Raw genomic sequence first — 20,571 nt, 5'->3', positions numbered from 1 at the left:
CAGCAGTTTGTCCTGAATTTGATATTCTCAGTTGTGACCCCCGGAGGCAAAGTTACACACCCTCGCTGCAATTTGAGCCCATTTCTTCTTGTCCTGTTGTCAGTGGTTAAAGAGAACAATCTATCAACCTTCTCTCTGTAACAACGTTTTCTGTGCTTGAAGACTGTTCTCATGCCCCACCAATCTTCTCTTCTCCAAACTAAACAAACCAAGTTTTTTCAATCTTTCCTCACAGGTCATGTTTTCTAAACCTTTAATCAATTTTGTTGCTCTCCTTTGGACTTTCTCCAATTTGTTCACATCTTTCCTGAAATGTGGTGCCCAGAACTGGACACAATACTCCAGCTGAGGCCTTATCAGTGCCGAGTAGAGCAGAAGACTGACTTCTTGTGTCCTGCTAATACATCCCAGAATGATGTTTGCTTTTTTTGTGTTACACTGTTGACTCATATTTCATTTGTGATCCACTTTGACCCCCAGATCCCTTTCTGCAGTTCTCCTTCCTAGACAGTCATTTACCATTTTATATGTGGAATACTTTGCATCTGTCCTTACTGAATTTCATTCTGTTTATTTCAGACCATTTTTCCAGTTTGTCAAAATCATTTTCATTTCTAATCTTGTACTTGCAACCACTCCCAGCTTGGTATCGTCCACAAACCTTGTAAGTGTACTCTCTATGCCATTATGCAAATCATTTATGAAGATATTGAATAGAACTGGACCAGGACAGATCCCTGCGGGACACCACTCAATATGCTCTTCCAGCTTGACTGTGAACCATTGATAACTACTCTCAATGTACAGAGTACCATTTTCCAACCAGTTGTGCACCCACCTTATAGCAGTTCATCTAGGCTATATTTCCCTATGAGACAGGTCATGTGAGACAATGTCAAAAGATTTATTCAAGTCAAGATATATCACATCTACTGCTTGCCCCATCCACAAGACTTTAACCCTATTAAAGAAGGTTATCAGGTTGGTTTGACATGATGTGTTCTTGACAAATCCATGTTGCCTCTTACTTATCGCCTTATCACCTTCTAGGTGCTTACAAATTGATCGTTTGATTATTTGCTCCATTATCTTTCTGGGTACAAAAGTAAAGCTGACTGGTCTATAATTCTCTGGGTTGTCCTTAGTCCCCTTTTTATAGACAGGTACTATATTTGCAATTTTCTAGTCCTCTGGGATCTGTCCAGTCCTCCATGAGTTCTCAAAGATAATTGCTAATGGATCAGAGATCTCTTCAGACAGTCCTTTAAGTATTCTAGGAAGTATTTCATCAGCCCCTGCTGACTTGAAGATTTCTAAGTTGTCCAAGTAATTATTAACTTGTTATTTCCCTATTGTAGCCTCAGATCTTAGCCCATTTACACTATGTTCACTATGTTAGTTGTCCAATCACTGCTAACTTTTTTGGTGAAAGCAGAAACAAAAAAAGGCATTTAACACTTCAGCCATTGCTGCATTTTCTGTTATTGTCTTTTCCTCCTCATTGAGTAATGGACCTACCCTGTTCTTGGTCTTCCTCTTCCCTCTAATGTATTTGTAAAGTGTTTTCTTGTTACCCTTTATGACCCTAGCTAGTTTAATCTTAAGAGGAGAAAAGGAGTACTTGTGGCACCTTAGAGACTAACCAATTTATTTGAGCATGAGCTTTCGTGAGCTACAGCTCACTTCATCGGATGCATACCGTGGAAACTGCAGCAGACTTTATATACACACAGAGATCATAAAACAATACCTCCTCCCACCCCACTGTCCTGCTAGTAATAGCTTATCTAAAGTGATCATCAAGTTGGGCCATTTCCAGCACAAATCCAGGTTTTCTCACCCTCCACCCCCGCCCACACAAACTCATTCTCCTGCTGGTTTGTGTATGTGTGTGTCCCCGGGAAAAAAAAAGGGTGGGGTGGGGTGAGAAAGCCTGGATTTGTGCTGGACATGGCCCACCTTGATTATCATGCACATAGTAGGGAGAGTGGTCACTTTGGATGAGCTATTACCAGCAGGATAGTGAGTTTGTGTGTGTGTTTTTTGGGAGGGGGGTGAGGGGGTGAGAAAACCTGGATTTGTGCAGGAAATGGCCCATCTTGATTATCATGCACATTGTGAAGAGAGTTGTCACTTTGGATGGACTATTACCAGCAGGAGAGTGAGTTTGTGTGTAGGGGGGGTGGAGGGTGAGAAAACCTGGATTTGTGCGGGAAATGGCCCAACTTGATGATCACTTTAGATAAGCTATTACCAGCAGGACAGTGGGGTGGGAGGAGGTATTGTTTTATGATCTCTGTGTGTATATAAAGTCTGCTGCAGTTTCCACGGTATGCATCCGATGAAGTGAGCTGTAGCTCACGAAAGCTCATGCTCAAATAAATTGGTTAGTCTCTAAGGTGCCACAAGTACTTCTTTTCTTTTTGCGAATACAGACTAACACGGCTGTTACTCTGAAACCAATCTTAAGAGGGACATTGTAGTGAATCCAAAGCTTCCATTTGTGATCAGTCACTTGGAAGAACTAAAACATAATACTTAGTCCTACCATGAGTGCAGGGGACTGGACTAAATGACGCAAGGTCCCTTACTGTCCTACAATTCTATCATAAGGTGGTTGCTATTTCGATCCTGCTACCACAGGGACCTATTGTTTCAATAGAGTTATACATTTTGGGCTGAGTTCTATTTCAGTTATTAAATGATGCAGAAATAATTCTGAAATCAGAGGAGATGTACAGCTAGCAGGCTCAAATATATCTGGAGGGAAGAATAAATGCTGGTCAAAAAGAGAGACCATAACAGTAAGGGCTTTCTGCATCTTTGTGATTTGGTTTGCTATGAGCAGGTACAATTGGCTGGCATCTAAGTTCCCTCTAAGCTGTGCGGCCGCCTATTAAGCTCCATGCAGGGGCTCAGGGCCGCAGCGGGAGAGGAGCCCCATCCCACTGGCCCCAGCGCAGACCTGTCACGGCGGAAAGAGGCGCCCCTCCCCATCAGCCCCAGCGCAGAACTGCCGCTGCGGGGAGAGGTGCCCCTCCCCGATGACCCCACCATGGACCTGCCCTGAACCTGCCGAGGCCGGGGTAGAGGCACCCCTCCTCCAGCCCCAGCACGGAACTGAGCCCCTCCCTCGGCCTGGCCCCGGCCTGCCGGATCTGCTGCAGCCGGGGAGAGGTGCCTCTACACCCAAGCTGCTGCAGCAAGAGAGCTTGGGGGAGGGAGGGGGAGGAGTCCTTATTCCGCACATGGGCATAAAAAATTAGAGGGAACACTGGCTGGCATCATTTAATTGTTACATAGGACCAGTCATATCAGGCAATTAATCCTTCTAGCCCAATATTCTGTCTCTAGCAGTGGCCAGTATCTAATGCTTCAAAGGGAAGCGTGATCCTGGGTAATTGTGCTATGCTTCTGGGAGAAAAAGATTCCTTTCTGATCCCTGCAGATGGTCATCTTAAGCCTTGAACCATCAACTTTTGATTTTTTCAAGATCACTGGCTTAACTTGCATACATTCAAATGATTTTTAATGCTTTTAAAAGTCCTGCTCAATTATTTCTGGCTATGAGGTCCCACAGTGGCAAAGCCCATAATTGTTTTGGAAAATGAAGGTGCTCAGAGAAAATCTTGCAAGACTGAGTGGACAGTCTATCCTTGTCTGCCTGGGAACATCTGGCTAAGCAGATCCCTACTGCTAGGGTTACAAAGTGAACAGTTTGGTTAATCTGAGCCACTCAAACAATGAAACTAATTGGAGAGATTAAAGTACTCAATTTCACAATAAAACAAATGGGATGGCTGCCAAGAAGGGTTCAAATGTTCTCAGCCCCGGGAGAATGAGGCTATTTATATTATCTCTGGTCTCTTCTCAGTGATTGCAACTTAAAATGAGAGAGGTGAACAGATAAATGGATGAACGAAGAGGTGAGAAAATGACTGGAAAGGTCGATGGGTAGACAAGGAATGACATCTGAAATCTAGAAGGAAGGTAGGTGGTGTTGGACTTACCCCGGAGCCCAAGGAGTTGGCCTCGGTGGAGGACTACGGCTAGGCACAGGCAAGAAGTGGAAAAACAGAGGGACATGGGAACAAACAGGCAGATGAGAAAAGAAGAAAAAGGCAATTATTGGGAGAAACTGCAGGAAGGAGAAACATAAACTTTTAAATCTACAGAAGGCACCAATGGATGCTATCAATTCAGAGTCGCTTTGTAAGAAAACACTGCTCTTGCTCTCCTCTTTCTTAACTAAAAAGAACACGCTGCAGCATCAGGGAGGGGAGAGAAAAAATCAGCTTCATAGTGAAATCTTACTGCATTTTCAAAAATCACATTTCTACACAAGTATCAGAGACTAGTGGAATTTGCTTACAATGTGAATTGACTTGAACTCACAGTTATGACAGCATCCCCAAGAAGGGACATGCCTTACGATACGGGCTCAGAACTGGGATTCTGAGGTTACAATCACAGACAGTTGGATTTAATGACTAATTCATTGATGACTAGTGTCAGTGCTATTGGTGTCAATAGCAGCAGGAGTGGACAATTCCAGTTCAGTAGGACTACAGTGGATTTGCTGCTCCTTCTATAAAACAAACAGACATTCTCTATCTAGCATTCCTTTATCTGCCAGCACCACGGGAAGAAGAGGGAGCCCTGCTATTCTGACTGCAAATTCTAGTACGTTCAAGTCCACTTAGGAGAAAACTTTCCACAATGGAAAGTGAGTTAGATGTGGATTGGCAGGCAAAGAGTAGCATTACTGAATGTTTAAACTAGTGCCCCTTCCTTCCCAGATCTAGAGTTTTGACTGTTAGCACTTGCTGGGTCTCCTCATTTTACTGGATAGAGTTGGCTTAAGATACTGATTTTTACTGAGTTTCTGATTAGATGTAATGAACTTTCTGCATCCTCAGCCTTGGGAGATGCTGCAGTGGGAGAAGTTCAGCTATCTACAGCATCATGAAATGTTTTCAGAATCAGTCAACAGTTGCCAGCCACTTTAAAATCATGCTCAACCACAGGCACCGGCTTCTGCTTGTGCCGGTGTGTGCTCGACCCGCCCCGGCCCCGCCCCAACTCCACCCCTGCCCTGCCCCCTCCTGCCCCCACTCCAACCCCTTCCCCAAAGTCCCCGCCCCAAATCCGTCCCCTCCCTGCCCCTATTCCAACCCCTTCCCTAAATCCCCGCCCCGGCCCCACCACTTCCCCGTCTCCTCCCCTGAGCGTGCCGTGTTCCCGCTTCTCCCTCCTCCCTCCCAGAGCTTATGCCGCGAAACAGCTGTTGGTGGCAACAAGCGCTGGGAGGAAAAGTGGAGACGCAGCGCGCTCAGGGGAGGAGGCAGAAGTGAGATGAGCTGGGGGGCGGGGAGCTTGGCTGCTGGTGGGTGCAGAGCACCCACCAATTTTTCCCAGTGGGTACTCCAGCCCCTGAGCACCCATGGAGTCGGTGCCTATGTGCTCAACAGCAGCCTGTGTATAGATGGAGCCAACATCCCGCTCCACAGAGGAGGAAACAGCTTCAACTGGACTGCAAGGGCCAGGAACAAAATGTCTATTTGATCTTTACATGGGGCAAATTAACTTCTAGTGAATTCTTAATTCCATAACTAGAATGGTGTCTGACCAGATCCAGGGCTCCCCAGTCAGATTAGGAAAAATGAGGAACCTCAAACAACATCACTACATGTGAACATTGCAGATGACATTTCAGACTTTCCCTAATTCTATAGGGTTTGCCTATTTCTCTCAGTCCTTCCAAGCTGAATGGAGGTTACCTCATTAGAAAGATCAATCCACAAACCAAGCCACTCTAGAACACAGTATTATAATATCCTCCATATTATTCACCATGCCATTCTTTATCATTCCTGTCGCCCATCTCTGAACCCTCTCTAATTCTGTAATATCCATTTTGAGATGGGATGATCAGTAATGCACAAAATATTCTTGAGGAGGATGTCCCACAAATTTATATAATGGCGTTGTACATTTTTCTGCATTATTCTACAGCCTGTTCCTTATGCATTCTAACATCTTGTTCGCTTTTTTGACTGCAGCAGCACACTGAGATGAGGTCTTCACTGAGCTGTCTATAACAATGTCCTAGAATGCTCTAGACTGAGGCATGCATTTCTGTAACATGGTGCAAAACCAAACTAAGCTATCTTTATTGCCAGTCTCCCTCCTTTCTCCCTGAACACTGCTGTGACCAGAATTCCAGTTGTGGCACCAAAATGCACAGGATCAGGGTGGAGATACATTAGTCAGCCAGAGCCACTCCTTCCTAGCGCAATTAGCAAATAAAGGCGTTGCGAACATCAAGAAAACACAGAAGAATGTCTGATGCACATCACCTACTCTCAGTCAGTGGGATGGAGATGACGACACCATTCCCTGTCCCAACCCAGAGGCGGTTGCCAGCGATAAGCAGGGCTGTGATTCGCACGAACGAGAAGCCCAGCTTTCCAGTGCCTGCCAAGCATGAATGAGAATTGCAGGATCAGTGAAGACAGTATCACTTGGAGCAATGCTGCCTAACAAACACTGATGCTCCGTGCCCACAAGAATAACAAACAGGCCATTTCCTGACTGGCACTGCCTTCTCACCTAGCATCTTGCTGACATAAGGCTCTATGTCCACATCCTGGAGGTGCTGATGGGTGTGGGCATGATACAGCCTCAGTGTGGAGTCCAGGCGGATGGAAACCCACACCCCATCTCCAATCCATGCCAGCTGCCGGACCTGACTCTCCCGGCGTGGGTGGGCATCGAAGGATTTCTGAAAGGCCACATAGGGGGAGCAGCGTGAGTTCATACCTGGGCTGGGGGTACTTGTTGGCTTTCAAGACTCCTGGGGCAGAGGCATAAACTAAGGAGATAGCTCTGAAACCTCCACTACAGTATGCAGAAGCTCCTCAGATCAACTGTGTGATTGGCCAGCCTGTTCCTCTGGTTTCCTCTCCCTAGAGAGAATTGTTACAGTCTTAGATATTCTAATAGACTGCTTTGGAATTAGGACATTAATGAAATGGCTCATGCCAAAGAGTGAAATGAAATGAAACCATTTTGCCTTATTCAGGGTACTTTTCAAACAATGCAAAAGGAATCTCCCAGCACTTCTCAGTCAAGTTTTTAAAAGCACAAGGATGAGGATCTTGCTGGTGGTGAGTGAGGTGAATTTACTGGTTGTGGATTTACTGTTTGTATTCGTCCCCCTTTTATAGCAGTTGCATCCTACAGACATTGTTACTCCTGTTACATTATAACGAATCACAATTTCAACAAGATGGGTTTTAAACTAGCATCTTGCTCTTCAATAAGTGGAACCCCCACAGCTTGCTGCCCACACCGGCCCATTTTGCAGTTATATACTGCCTGCGGCCAAGCACGAGTCTGACTTCCTACCAAGTGATACACACTAGGGCCGGGTACAGACGCCCAGTCCAGCCTCATCAGTTAAATGAGAGGAAGTGCTAAACTGAGATGTGATCTGAAGATTCCATACGGGGAGGAATGAGGGAGTGTGTCAGGAGTGCTATTCTGGCAGATTTCTAGAGTAACATGACCTCTAGTTACAGTTCTTCCCCTACCAACATGGATCAGCACCAAGGATACAAAGGCTCTGCATTCCCTCACTCCCCTGCAGAAGAGCAGCTAGAGAAATTAATACACCGGGAGCCAGCAACTTATCTTTACTCTCACTTTCACATACACACATGCGCACGCACACACACATACGCACACACAGCCTCCTCACCTCAATCTGCATTGTCTTGGGCTGGATGACATGGACTTTGTTCTTATAGCCACACCAGACTCTATCATACACAACAGCCATGCAGCGGATGGAATGGTGGGTGTGACCCAGGTCCATCAGGTGATAGTTGCTGAGATCCCATTGACCATCTAGGGAGAAGCAAAGACATTAGAAGGGGTGTTGTATACTTCATCAGATGTTATGCACAACACTCATTTTCTTTTCCATTTAATTCTGGGACTGTCTCATACTTTCCTGTAAATGAAAGCTGTGTTAGTTATTTAAAAGCAGCCATAGGTAATCAATATTCTTAGCTTTCTGAGTATTCATGGAGGAGCACAAGACTGGCCAAGAACCCCCAAGAATAAATTATTCAGAAATACAATTCATACCATTAGAACAAGAGAAAACACAAGAGAGAAATCCTGATACATAACTGTCATAACCTGAAGACTACAGAAACCTTTGTGCTGCCAAAAATGAAAATAATTTCTACAGGAAAACTCACATAATAAGCAACACAATGAATCACAGGTTGTTTATTATATCAAAATAGAATGTGGAGATTCTGAATGTACATATCATTGTGTGTGAAATCCTGTTAGACTGGCAGTGCAGGATCATGGATTATAGGACATGCACACCAAAGGTCATTTCCCTTAGATCTGTTAACAGGCCATAGATTGATACTACTACTTGGGGTCAGAGCCTCGTGCACACTAAGCACATGGCAGTGCATGTGGGGTTGGGTGCTAAAACTCCCAAAATCTGGCTTATTTAAACCTCCATTCTTATTGTGAGAAGGTGAATAGACTCCCCTAAGCTTTTTAATGAGCTACAGCAAAAAAAGGGGCAGCGGGGGGTGGGGGGAAGCAAATCCAATGGAACTATCTCAAAGCTTGTTTGAATGAATCACTCTTCTCTGTAAGGGGCATCATTCTCCCCATTTTACAAACAGAGAAGCTGAAGCATATTTAAATGATTTGTCCAAAGTCACTCACAGCCAGGGACAGAACCCAGATCTCTCACCTCCTAGACCTATGCTCCAACTACTAGAGCAATCAGGCTTCTTCTGAAGACATATGACTTCTAGGTCAGGAAGGATTATTGTATCTTTAAAATGAATGTTCTGAATGTATGAATGATCAGACCTAAACTCCAAGTTCACATTGCCTAACCAACCATAACAGAGGTTGAATCAAAATTGGTTTCCATGCAAACAGCAGCCTGTCCACTTTAGTGTGTTGTACTGACTCCACTGCTTTGATTACACTCAGAGAATTCAAGGAGTAACTGAGAAAGAAGTGTTGCTCTGGGAACTTTGGTCACAACTGGAAACTGCTCTGAAGTTCTCAGGTGTGAATGCAGCTGGGAGCTGCAGTGTAACAGAGATGATCTCTAGGGATGCAAAATCAGCCTGCAGCTAGCAGGATAAAGAATTACAACCCAGAAGTAAGAGGAGCTGTAATGATTAGGATGAGGGTAATACTTTTATAGTAGCCATATATTTTAAGAAAATATTAATTCCCCAGCAATCTGGCACCCTGCCACCTTGAATCAGAAGGAAGCACTGAAATGCTTAATTTATTTCCAGAGACTCTGCTTCTGTCTTGAAGCAGGCTAGTTCATCTTTGCTGCTTTGATCCTTACCTTCTCCTCGGTGGAATATGGCTAATGTTCCATCTGCCAGGGCAACAAGAACCCGTCCTTTCACATGCCTGAAATAATAGAGAAGAAAATGCTCATGAAAAGGTGGCAATAACAGGAAATGCTGCTGGATTCGGATGTTTTAATGGTCTGCTTGGTTTGGCGAATGAGAGATTCCTTCTCCCACTCTCTTGGTTATAAATCATTTCCTGTATCTAAACAAATCACACATATGGTCATGCCATTATTCCTGCTAAATCCAGCGCTTGCAGGCAACATTCATCATGTGAGAGTCACACACATAGCTTCTTTATTCTATTGGTAGCACTAATGCCTTCATTATTAAACTAGCCGGGGGCTCACCAATGCCCTGCTGAGTTTCCCCTCTTCTTTTCACTGGCTTTACAATAATGTAACTCCACGGATTTCTAATTTACACTAGAGTGAGTGAGAGGAGAATTGAGCTATTGTCCCCCCACCCCTGCTTACTTATTTCCAATATTCGGTACAAGCCTGCAACTGGGAAAGAAGGTAGCTCAGTGTGGATATGTCTACACTGCACACTAAGCCTGGGCTCTGACTCAGGTTTGAGTCCAAGCCCCACTTCCATCTACACACAAATCAGCCTAACTCAGGTTAGCAAGCACTCAGGACCTGGGTTCTAGGACCCAGCCATGGGGGTGGGTCAGAGCCCAAGTCCTGCATGACTCAGGTCCAAGCCCCGTCATTTTTCAGTGTGGATGGAAGTCTAGCCACAGACCCAAATCAGAAGGTCTGTGTAGTGCAGAATGGATGCATTAGCACAGCTGAGAGAACCAGATCCAGCAACTATAAACCCAGATTTAAAATGCATGTGGATGCTCAAGCATGGGCTTGGAAACGCTGAATCTGTAAGCCTGGGTCCCTAAGACCTGGGCTTAGTGTGCAGTATAGAAATACCCTCTGAAGCTTAAATGGTTCAGTGAGCAGGGAGTGGGTTGAGACCCCTTCCCCACAGACCTTTACTGATTTACAGAACACTACCAGGGTGATGAAAAGATGGCCAGGCAAAGAACCAACTAATGACAAGAAAAATAACAAATTCCCTGGTTTAGAGTTCCCAACTCAGTACACCAACTTACACCAGGCTCAGCACAGAATCCTTCAGCTTTATTGAATGCAGACATTTCTTCCAGTTGGACACTGCCGAGTGCACATACAGCCTGGGAGAAAGGAGCAGACAACGATGGTTAGCAGGAAGGCCAATAAACCTACAAAGGCTGAACTGTGGGGTAGGGCTTGAGTCTTTTACTCTAGCATCAAAGGAATTTGCAAAGTGTGGGTGAGTTGCTCTGCCTAAGATGAACTGGGGACTCAGAACAGCTAGTGCAGCAAGGATACACTCATTAAAGGCAATGATATCTAGATCTATGGGGTTTTATGAATGTGGGTGACATATAGGGTTCCGTAAAATGGAAGTGAATCTACCAGCCATTCTGCGCTCCAAGCCACATTGTGGGTGCAGCACTGGTGCCTGTTCCAGCAGCATCACCGTTCACTTCCTGCTCTGGCAGTGTTGTGCTCGACTCTGTCTTTTGCTGCCCGTTCTCACTGCAGAGACAAAACAGACCTCACGAGTTGATTACAGGTCATATCTGGGGCCAGAGCCATCCCTTGGGTATGGAGAATCAGGGCAACCACCTCGGGCCCCGTGCTTTGGGGGGCCGCACACTTCGATAAAATCATGAGTAGATGGGCAGGGAGGTGAGGCAGGAGACAGGCAGGTGAGTGGGGTGAGGAGGCAAACAGGGAGGCGAGCGGCAGATGGGAGGGGGGCGAGGAGGCCGGCAGGCGCACAAGGAGGAAGGGAGTAGTGGGCAGCCGAACCACGACTGTTAGCTGAACCATGTTTGTTTCATTTTATTTCTTCTCTACCCTGTTATCCCATCTGTGATATTGGTTTGGCATGAAAGTGACGAGAGTTTGAATCTGCCCAAAAAAACCAGACTGGCCACCTCATTTTACTCATCACAAACAGCTGATGCAGGCAAAGATTGATGGTACACAACTGTATTATTGTTATTATTATTTTTTGTATTACCATTGCACTGAGGACTCCTTATTGTGGATCAGAACCCTACTGTGGTTGGCGCTGTACAAACACAGGACAAAAAGACAGTCCCAGCCCCAAGGAGCTTATATCTAAGTATAAGACAAAGAGCACACTCCATGCATCCAGCCTACCTGTTCTGTCTAACAGGTGCCTGAGCTGGATCTGGCTCTGTAAAGATATGCTCTGTAAGTGGACCAGGCCGGACTTGAGCTGGTTCTGTTTCATTTGCACCACTCTCTGGTACCTCTGTAGCTTCTGTTGCCTCCTCCGTGGACTGGGACTGATAGATCTTCCCATTGCTGACTGCAGCCACCTCACCTAGGGAAGGGGAAAATGCTGTAAGGTGGATGGGAAACAAGAAAGAGGGAACTATATATATAAAAAAGCTTCTGGTTTTATGATTATTCTTGCAAGTCAGACAGCTTTTGTGTCTGCTATTATAGATTCCCCAAGCTGCATATAGATGAGGAGAGTACTCAAGAGAGATCTCTATTCTGAAGGAGAGGAGTCAGAGTATTTTAAGGTGAGGTAAGGTCTATGTCTGGTAGGGTGTCAGAAACCCTCTACGGCAGCCCGTTCCACTGAGGATCTGATCAGAGTATTTTTACTCCCGTTCCCACACTCACATCTTTGCTCACCTCAATGAATTAGTGAGTTTATAGAAAGACATGGGTTGGGAAAGGAAAATGCTAAGATTAGCAACAAAAGTGAGAGATCAAGGGCATGTCATCTGTCGAAAAGATTCCACTCTGTTAACCCCAGTACTGTACAGTGTGATGTGGATCATTCATAGGGAAGAGGAAAGGAACACTCTGGATTCTAAATAGAAGGTCTCAAAGGTATAAACAAAGGGGATGGCCAAGGTGTTTATGACTTAGACTAGACTTGCAAGACTTCTTGGGGATCCCCAAGGACTTCAGGCCAGGAAGGGGAGTACTCAGATGAAGAAGGATGTGGCTACAGGGTGAAAACCAGATTATCATGAGACCTTAGTCCTGAGACTCACTCTGTCCCTTATCCAGCACGGGGGTGTCTCCACGAGAAGAACAGTTACTGCGTGGCACGTTGCACCGGGTTGCACAACCCACCAGAGTGATTCCTGCAAGGACTCCATCTGTTCCAGATGACTCTTCTGGATTCACGTCTCCCTCCAGAAAGATCTCGCCTGGAGGATAGTCACTGTCACTAGCCGCTGAAGGGAAAGGAAGAGACTCTTCCGTAAGTGTAATAGCCACTCTACCCTATTTTGGCTTAGCAGCATTCCTGAGATATCCATGGAGATGTAACATTCTGATGGTGAGTTTACCAGTCTCATGAAGACACCACAGCCCCTTGGAGAGTGCCTTGCCCAGCCTCCATATCAAGGCCAGGTTTGTGGAGCCCTTACTCAGCCTGGTGAGCACTTGCTTACATGAGTAGACTTCTGGAAGTCAAAGGAACTACTTACATGAATAGGTGCTCATCAACGTAAGTAAAGTCTCCACAGTCTGGTCCTACATGAAGGCAGGTTATGGGTGACCATCTGTGGACACAGTTGCTGAACTGGTCACAGCACTCCCACTTGTTAGCTACGGAACAACTAAGCATCATTTGCAACAAATCTGAGGAGTTGATGAATCTGTTCAAGCTTGAAAGATGCCTTTTCTCACTTACCAGGGATGCTGGAAATGCAGAGTACGTGGGCATTGCAGACAGTAAACTGATCCACCACTGTGCCAGGCTGGTTGGCATCAATGATTACAACTTTACTTGTAGAGAGGGTACTCGTGAGAATCCAGACTCGGCTGGATGTGGCATCCATCTCGTGCAGCTCCTTTACCTGCAGGAGATAAAAATGAAGGGAGAGAATCAGCACTCCTGAGACTCCAGCTAACCAATCAATCTTTGACAACATTTGTATTGAAGAGACCAGCCTTCCAGCTCTAGAGAGCGAACACCTCTTGTTAGCATCTGAAGATACACAAAAATAGGCAGCCACAATGCAAACTTCCACTATGCTGCTGCCCTAGCATACCTCAGCCCAGACTGCAGAGACCACCTATGGGGCGAGTGGGGAGTTTGGTCCTAAGCCTCGCCTCTGAGACTTACAATTAGTGTAAGTCGCCTCATTTCATAGAGGCCACCAAACAGCAGTCAGATAGTAACAACATTTAGTTACTGTCAACCTCGGCTGTACTTGAATTATCAACCTAAGCAAGGAAGGTTCTGTCTACTATGCTACTACTTAGCACAACCAATCCATTTTTAAAATTCATCACAGTTCCCCAGACATAAATCATAGAAAAGCCCTGCATTCCCTCTAGGTGGCTTCAAACTGTTGTAACATTGGGTTCAGTATCTTACTGGGTTTATGTTCGGTGAAAAAAGTTGCTTTCTAGAATGGGAAGTTCAGAAGCAGCAGCTCATTCCAATAAAACCTCTCTTGCTATGGTAAAACAGGCCAGGAATGAGCTCACCAACACACCTAGCAATAACCCACTTCTTAGCTCAAAATACAGCTGGGAGGCAGATGGGCTTGAGGGTGAAACCCACCAGTTATTAGAAATCTATTGCAGTATTATCCTCCTTCCCAGAGGATTAGCAGCCATCCTACTGTGGGAAGACATGGAAGCCAAGAGTAGCCACAACCTTGCAAAGATTTACAGAGCAACCTACAGCTCTACTGCACTTTCACTAGTTATCGGTTACAGGTCAGTCATCACTGGCTTTAGCCCTTTCCATCCTCATAGCTGCTAACGTTTTGCCGTATGGAAAGCTGAATGAAATGAGCCATTGTGTTGCCTGCCATTACTTCATCTGTCTGCTTGATAGCTGGACAGCAAGGCTTCTGTATTACAGAAGCAGCATTAGCCATCTTGCACCCAAGCTCCAATACCATGATTCTCAATACATCCTGTTCCTGCCTGAATCCTGATACTTTTTATGAAAGACTGCATTGTCATTCGGCATCAAATGATCCTTTTATTCTAATAAAGCACCTTGTATCTGTAGATCTCCAAGCACTTTACAAAGGGGAAAATGGAGGCTTGGCCAGGGTATGTGACTTATCCAAGATCAGAGTCATTGGTGGAGCTGGGAATAGCACCTGCTCTTATCACTGGACAATGCTGCATAGATATTAAACCAATGGTAACAGGAGGAAAGACTATGCAAACAGCCAGTACATGAGAGACATAGTTCTAATACTATGATGATGAGTGTGCCAAATAAGGGGGGCAGGGACAGAAAGAGGGGGAGAGAATCAGAGGGTCCCTTTTCTGACCTTTTTCTTTTCTGGAGATGTGTGGTTACTCTTGGTGTTCTCTCCTTCCACCTCCCGGTCACAGGTGAGCGGATCACGTCCAGGATCTGACTTCTGTCCACTCCCAGAATCCTGTTCAAAGGGCTTCCACCCCATCAGGTTGACTCCAGCTGCACACCACAACTAAATGATCAAAGCAGAAATCTAAAGAGACTAAGAACTATTTGGGGACCAGAACCTTACTCAGTTCAAGTACCCCTGCAGAGCATTCCATGCACATACCCAACACCTACAAAAATTTAGGTTGATTTCTACCAGAAACCACAGTCAATTTAGGGGAGAAAGGAAAGAGGAAATCTGAAGCCACTGCATTTCCAAAGAGACAATTTAGCAAATATGATTAGCAGATATTAAAAGAGAAAGAAAATAAACTCTGTGTGTGACCTAAAATCAAGCTGGTGAAAGGTCCACAGCATTGCAGTGAAAAGGGTCCCAAGACTCTCCTAGGTGGAGAAGCAGAATGTTTTCTTCACACGTCAATAACCAGAACAGGCAGTACTAACAGAGTCCACAACTGGAAACAGGGCTGTTAGGGCATGACTCTGCAGTATGCATGCAGACAAAAAACGGATTTGTCTTCGATTTGGATTAAGCATGCATAACAAATGTAGGATTGGGCCCTGAAAAGCAGGTTTCCTGCAAGTTTGAAGTGACTTGCATCTTCTCCTGTGCTAGAAACTACCTAATCCACTGTAAGCCACATTGTTTTTATGAGAATGTTGGGGATGGAATCCTATTCCCAAACACTGGGACAATCAACAATCTCTGGGGAAAAACAGACCAAACAGAAGCATCCCCATAGGTCAGGCTATGCTGAGAATCTCAGACCACAAACAGCCAGCAATGTAAGAATTCTTTTACCATTTAATATCCAACTGCAGTCTGAAAATCAACTCTGAATATGAGAGACAAGGTGGGGGAGGGAATACCTGTACCCCGATATAACACAGTCCTGGGAACCAAAAAAGCTTACCGTCTTATAGGTGAGACCATGTTATAGCAGGGTAGGAAGAGGAACCTCTCCCCGCCCCAGCTCACCTCTGCTCCGCCTCGTCCCACGAGCACGCCGCTGCTCCGCTTCTCCTCCCTCCCAGGCCTGCCACACCAATCAGCTGATTCGCAGCAAGCCTTGGAGGGAGGGAGGGAGGAAGGGGGGAGAAGCGGAGTGGCAATGGTGCGGTCAGGGGAGGAGGCGGAGGGGAAGTGAGCTGGGGTGGGGAGCAGTTCCTCTGCCCCCTGCCCCCCACCCCTCGGTTACTTGCTGCGGCCCTCCCTGCGCCCCCCGCCCCAGCTCACCTCCACTCCGCCTACGTCCCTGAGCGCGCCGCTGCCGCTCTGCTTCTCCTCCCGTTTCTCCCTCCCTCCCAGGCTTGCTGCGAATCAGCTGATTGGCGCGGCAAGCCTGGGAGGGAGGAGAAGCGGAGAGGTGGCATGCTCGTGGGAGGAGGCGGAGGCGAGCTGGGCAAGTAAGGGGGGGGTGCAGAGGAACCGCTTGCAGTAACATGAATTCGGATATAACGAGGTAAAGCAGCTCCGCTCCCCAGAGCACTGCTTTACCGAGTTATATGCAAATTCGCGTTATATTGGACCGCATTGTATCGGGGTAGAGGTGTATCTTTTACTGGACCAACATCTGCTGGTGACAGAGACAAGCTTTTGAGCTCCACAGAGCTCTTCTTCAAGTTTGGGAAAGATACTCAGAGTGTCATAGATTCAGGCCTGGCATAAGCAGACAATTCCAGAGAAGTCTATTGAGTTACAAACACCAAAGCTAAATTTGGTTCAGATTGGCGATTTCTAATCAGTGATGGAGGTTAAAGAAATATGTTCATAGCTGCCTTCAACTGCTCTTGCTGATTTTTTTATATCGGTTTACTGTACAGTGCTCTAAGGCTTCTTTGTAAGGGGAGCTTTATAAACTCAGGTGGTTGCTGATCCTGTGTAAGTCATGCATAAAAACAAGCAAAGAACCTAGGAAAGAACCACAGTAATGTCTCCTGGCAACCAAAATTTGCTGTGAAATATAGCCTTAGAAACAGATGTACTGTTGTCCTATATGCATTAGAAATAAGCCATTCCAAAGGCAAAGCAGGAGTAGAAGTCTTCAGATTTAACAGAAACTTTGAACAATTGGTCCATGTCAAAAATTTCAAACAACCTAAAAATTGCACCAGTAATTAATTTGACCATAATTCATACCCGGGGACGTGCACCACTCACAGTCACAATGGTATGCAAAACAGTCTATAGCTGAATATTTACCTTCATGGTGGGGTCCTTCTCCACTAGAGGGCGACAGTACACAGGCACAGGGACATTTTTCATGCGGGTGTCTTCCTGGCCACCATTGGGACTCAGCTGTGGAGGAAGAGGAGACAGAGAAAGACAGTACAAGAGTGTGATATGATTATAAGCCAGCTATAACAATAGACCTATAGCCATGAAGGTGTAACAAAAAACTTTAGCCTTAGAAAAACCTTGCAGTTACTCACTGCCAATGCCTGCGTATGCTTCATCGTACACCTTGTATGGAATGAAGCCTCAAATGGCCTGGAACCAGTATACCTGTGAGACCACCTCTCTCACCAGGATACACTGCCAGAGTTATAGTGTCACACTAACAGCATTCCAATGCAAGAGGGCCAGGGGCTCACTGTATCTGGTAGTGAGTGAGTTACAGCTGGCATGACTAGTTAAGTGTACTCCAACTCACTAAGGTCATAAATTGTACCCAAAAAGTGTCATGTAAGCTATCAATAGAAATCACTGATCATTAATATTACTGTTTGGTGTAAGTACGGAACACCAGTAGGAGCACTGCCAGCAGATCGAGGGACGTGATCATTCCCCTCTGTTCAGCATTGGTGAGGCCTCATCTGGAGTACTGTGTCCAGTTTTGGGCCCCACACTACAAGAAGGATGTGGAAAAATTGGAAGAGTCTGGCGGAGGGCAACAAAAATGATTAGGGGGCTGGAGCACATGACTTATAAGGAGAGGCTGAGGGAACTGGGATTATTTATTCTGCAGAAGAGAAGAATGAGGGGGGATTTGATAGCTGCTTTCAACTACCTGAAAGGGGGTTCCAAGGAGGATGGATCTAGACTGTTCTCAGTGGTACCAGATGACAGAACAAGGAGTAATGGTCTCAAGTTGCAGTGGGGGAGGTTTAGATTGGATATTAGGAAAAACTTTTTCACTAGGAGGGTGGTGAAGCACTGGAATGGGTTACCTAGGGACGTGGTGGATTCTCCTTCCTTAGAGGTTTTTAAGGTCAGGCTTAACAAAGCCCTGGCTGGGATGATTTAGTTGGGGATTGGTCCTGCTTTAAGCAGGGGTTGGACTAGATGATCTCCTGAGGTCCCTTCCAACCCTGATATACTATGATTCTATGAACACAAACTCAAAATTACAAACATATTGGAAATTATGTGTCCTGCCAGGCAGGGCTAAAGTTATTCCACTCTAGACAAAGGGAGATGCCTTCTAGGTGGCTGAATGACATTCAATGTACATTAAGAGATAATGGGAATGCAAACAACATAGAAGATAAACAGGACCATCAAGACAGCAGGGGGAGGAGATTGCAGGAAACAGAATAATTTGCATTGTACCAAACACTGCGGGAGGGGAGGGAAGAAAAAAGCATGGAGCTTCCTCCACCACCAGACTCCATGTTGCCTTCCTAATAGCTTAATGAACTTTACTTTGGTGGGTAACCTTCAGAAAAATTCACTAGGCTATAAAAAAAAGGGGGAAAGAACCCACAGTTATTTTTCACCTGAGACGACTAAGGAATTGAGTACTTTGAACTTTGTGGGAGATCTTGACCAGAGGAGTGGTCAGCCATCTTGCTGGAAGGTAGATTGGTAAGAATAAAGGCCTGAATAAAGGCTGCAGATTGTTTTATTAAGCCTTAGCCATTAGATGGCATTTTTCACTGGCATTTTCTTGCAACCATTTCTAACTCTACCCTTTATACTTGAACTCACTTAAAATCCAATCTTGTATTGTTAATAAACTTGTTTTACTTTTAATCTAACCCAACCCACTGCTGTGTTTGAATTAAAGTGAACGTGAACTCTAGTTAATGTGGCAAGCTGTTGGATATTGTATCTTTAAAGGAACAAACAAACCTTAAATCTCTCTGAATGGTCCAAGAGAGGGCTGGACATTGCAGAGCACATGGTTTTGGAAAAGTTTGGAATTGTGTTGGGGTCATCTTGCCAGGTGTAACCGGAGCATGGCTGCTGGAATCACAGAAACTCAGTGCAGGCTTGTCCGCTGGCTAGAAACATCCAGACAAGAGCACCGCAGAGCAGAGCCTTTTGAAGCACTTAAGAGTTACAGGGCAAGCAATGACAACACCTCACTGGTCTAGATTGCCCCCCAGAATGTGACATTTGGTCAGCACAGACACTACTGGTATATTCCCCCTTGATTTAACAAGAGCAGGTGGCTGACAGAGCATTCTGTAAGGGTCCCAGGACACTGGAATGCCCTCCCTCCCAGCTCCAAAGCAGCCTGGGGATTTGTCAACTTTCAGGGCACATTGCAGCGCCCATTTCCATCACCTGACCTTTGATGAGAGGTAGGTGGGTTGCAGTGTAGGCCAACATATTGGGTGATGGTATTTGATCTTGCTGCTGGGCAGACCAGAGAGCTGACTGGGTTTGTAATTTTAAATAATTGGCAGAGTGCTCAGAGCCTGTGTATGGACTAAATTGAAAAAAATAAAGTAAATAAAAATAAGAATAAGAATGGGCTCTGGTGGAGGAAGAATTATTGCTGCTTCCAGATGGAGTTCTTTCAGAAACTTCCATGCAAGAGAACTTCCCCTCCAATGACTGCAGAGGGCATATAGAAAGGATGAATTTGACCCAAGCCCACCAGACAGACCGCATGTGTCTACAGTATCTTTAATTCAAATGCTGTACCAATAAAAAGTATATTTACCAATAGGGGGAGTTAGGTTTCTACTGGTTTCATTTGGGATTGTAATCACCTGTTCTTCCCCCTCAGCCTTGCAGCAAATGGTTCCTACCTGCTTGTACTTGGCAGGAAGGCTCCACCCACAGGCCTGTAATCGACCGTCATCATTCCGCACATGCTCTCGGACCTGGCGGTACTGCTCGCGCTTCTGTTCGCGACGTGTGGATGACGTACAGTCACTGAGGAGAGAAGCAACAGTGTTACTTCTCAATCTATGGTTAAAAACAGAGGCAGAGGGTCAAGAAAGCATTGCCATGGAAGGCAGAAGACAAACAGTCAGAGGTCAAAGAATACAAAGCAGGAAATAAAAGAGTGTCTTTGACAAGGAGAAAAGGAGGAGCAGGAAACAAGAGAGATAAAAGTCCTGTTGTGAGGTGGACCCAGGGAAGCCCTAATCTCTAGCTCCCTTCCAACTCACCCATTGTGGTAAGACAGGTCCTTGGGAACACACCCAGAACCCTTCAGAGATGGAGAATCAGCTTTCTTGGGGACAAACATTCATGGGAGACCCTAAGATTATCAGCTTAGGTTCCTTTGCATTTTACTGACCCCATGACCTCAGTTGGAAGATATTCCTTCTTTCTTTCCAATCAACTGTTTAATCTTTTCCACGTCTTAAAACCCTCTCTGTTGGCTTGCTGAGAAGGTGAGCAGCTCCTTTGAAACTGCAGAACAAGTGGCCAGCAAGTAGAGGGTGCAAAGCAAGGCCGGATTTCCAATTAGGCACAGTAGGCACATGCCTAGGAGCGCCTAAAAGTCAAAAGTGGGTTAAAAGTTAA

The 20,571-nt window shown here is 45.6% G+C and overlaps 1 protein-coding gene across 9 annotated transcripts in view; it reads right to left on the bottom strand.

Annotated features, from left to right (window-relative positions):
* The window catches only part of MAPK8IP3 (mitogen-activated protein kinase 8 interacting protein 3), a 156,264-nt gene that overhangs the window by 7,981 nt on the left and 127,712 nt on the right, over window positions 1–20,571 (bottom strand). For 6 of the 9 annotated variants that reach the window (XM_084641154.1, XM_084641155.1, XM_084641152.1 and 3 more), the window contains 13 exons: window positions 19,845–20,004; window positions 17,065–17,160; window positions 14,764–14,925; window positions 13,155–13,320; window positions 12,508–12,693; window positions 11,633–11,819; window positions 10,877–10,999; window positions 10,531–10,611; window positions 9,413–9,480; window positions 7,763–7,911; window positions 6,613–6,784; window positions 6,364–6,477; window positions 4,011–4,049 (listed from right to left, as the gene is read on the bottom strand). In XM_084641154.1, coding sequence (XP_084497280.1) covers window positions 4,011–4,049; window positions 6,364–6,477; window positions 6,613–6,784; window positions 7,763–7,911; window positions 9,413–9,480; window positions 10,531–10,611; window positions 10,877–10,999; window positions 11,633–11,819; window positions 12,508–12,693; window positions 13,155–13,320; window positions 14,764–14,925; window positions 17,065–17,160; window positions 19,845–20,004 — 1,703 coding nt within the window. The remainder of the gene's footprint in view (window positions 1–4,010; window positions 4,050–6,363; window positions 6,478–6,612; window positions 6,785–7,762; window positions 7,912–9,412; window positions 9,481–10,530; window positions 10,612–10,876; window positions 11,000–11,632; window positions 11,820–12,507; window positions 12,694–13,154; window positions 13,321–14,763; window positions 14,926–17,064; window positions 17,161–19,844; window positions 20,005–20,571) is intronic. The other 3 variants (XM_084641159.1, XM_084641160.1, XM_084641158.1) reach the window with 1 other exon arrangement.

The sequence above is a fragment of the Lepidochelys olivacea genome, assembly GCF_965140295.1.
Source record: "Lepidochelys olivacea isolate rLepOli2 genome assembly, chromosome: 10".
Classification (NCBI taxonomy): domain Eukaryota; kingdom Metazoa; phylum Chordata; order Testudines; family Cheloniidae; genus Lepidochelys; species Lepidochelys olivacea.
Note: the sequence above shows the minus strand (reverse complement) of the source record. Positions and strands in the feature narration are given on the sequence as shown.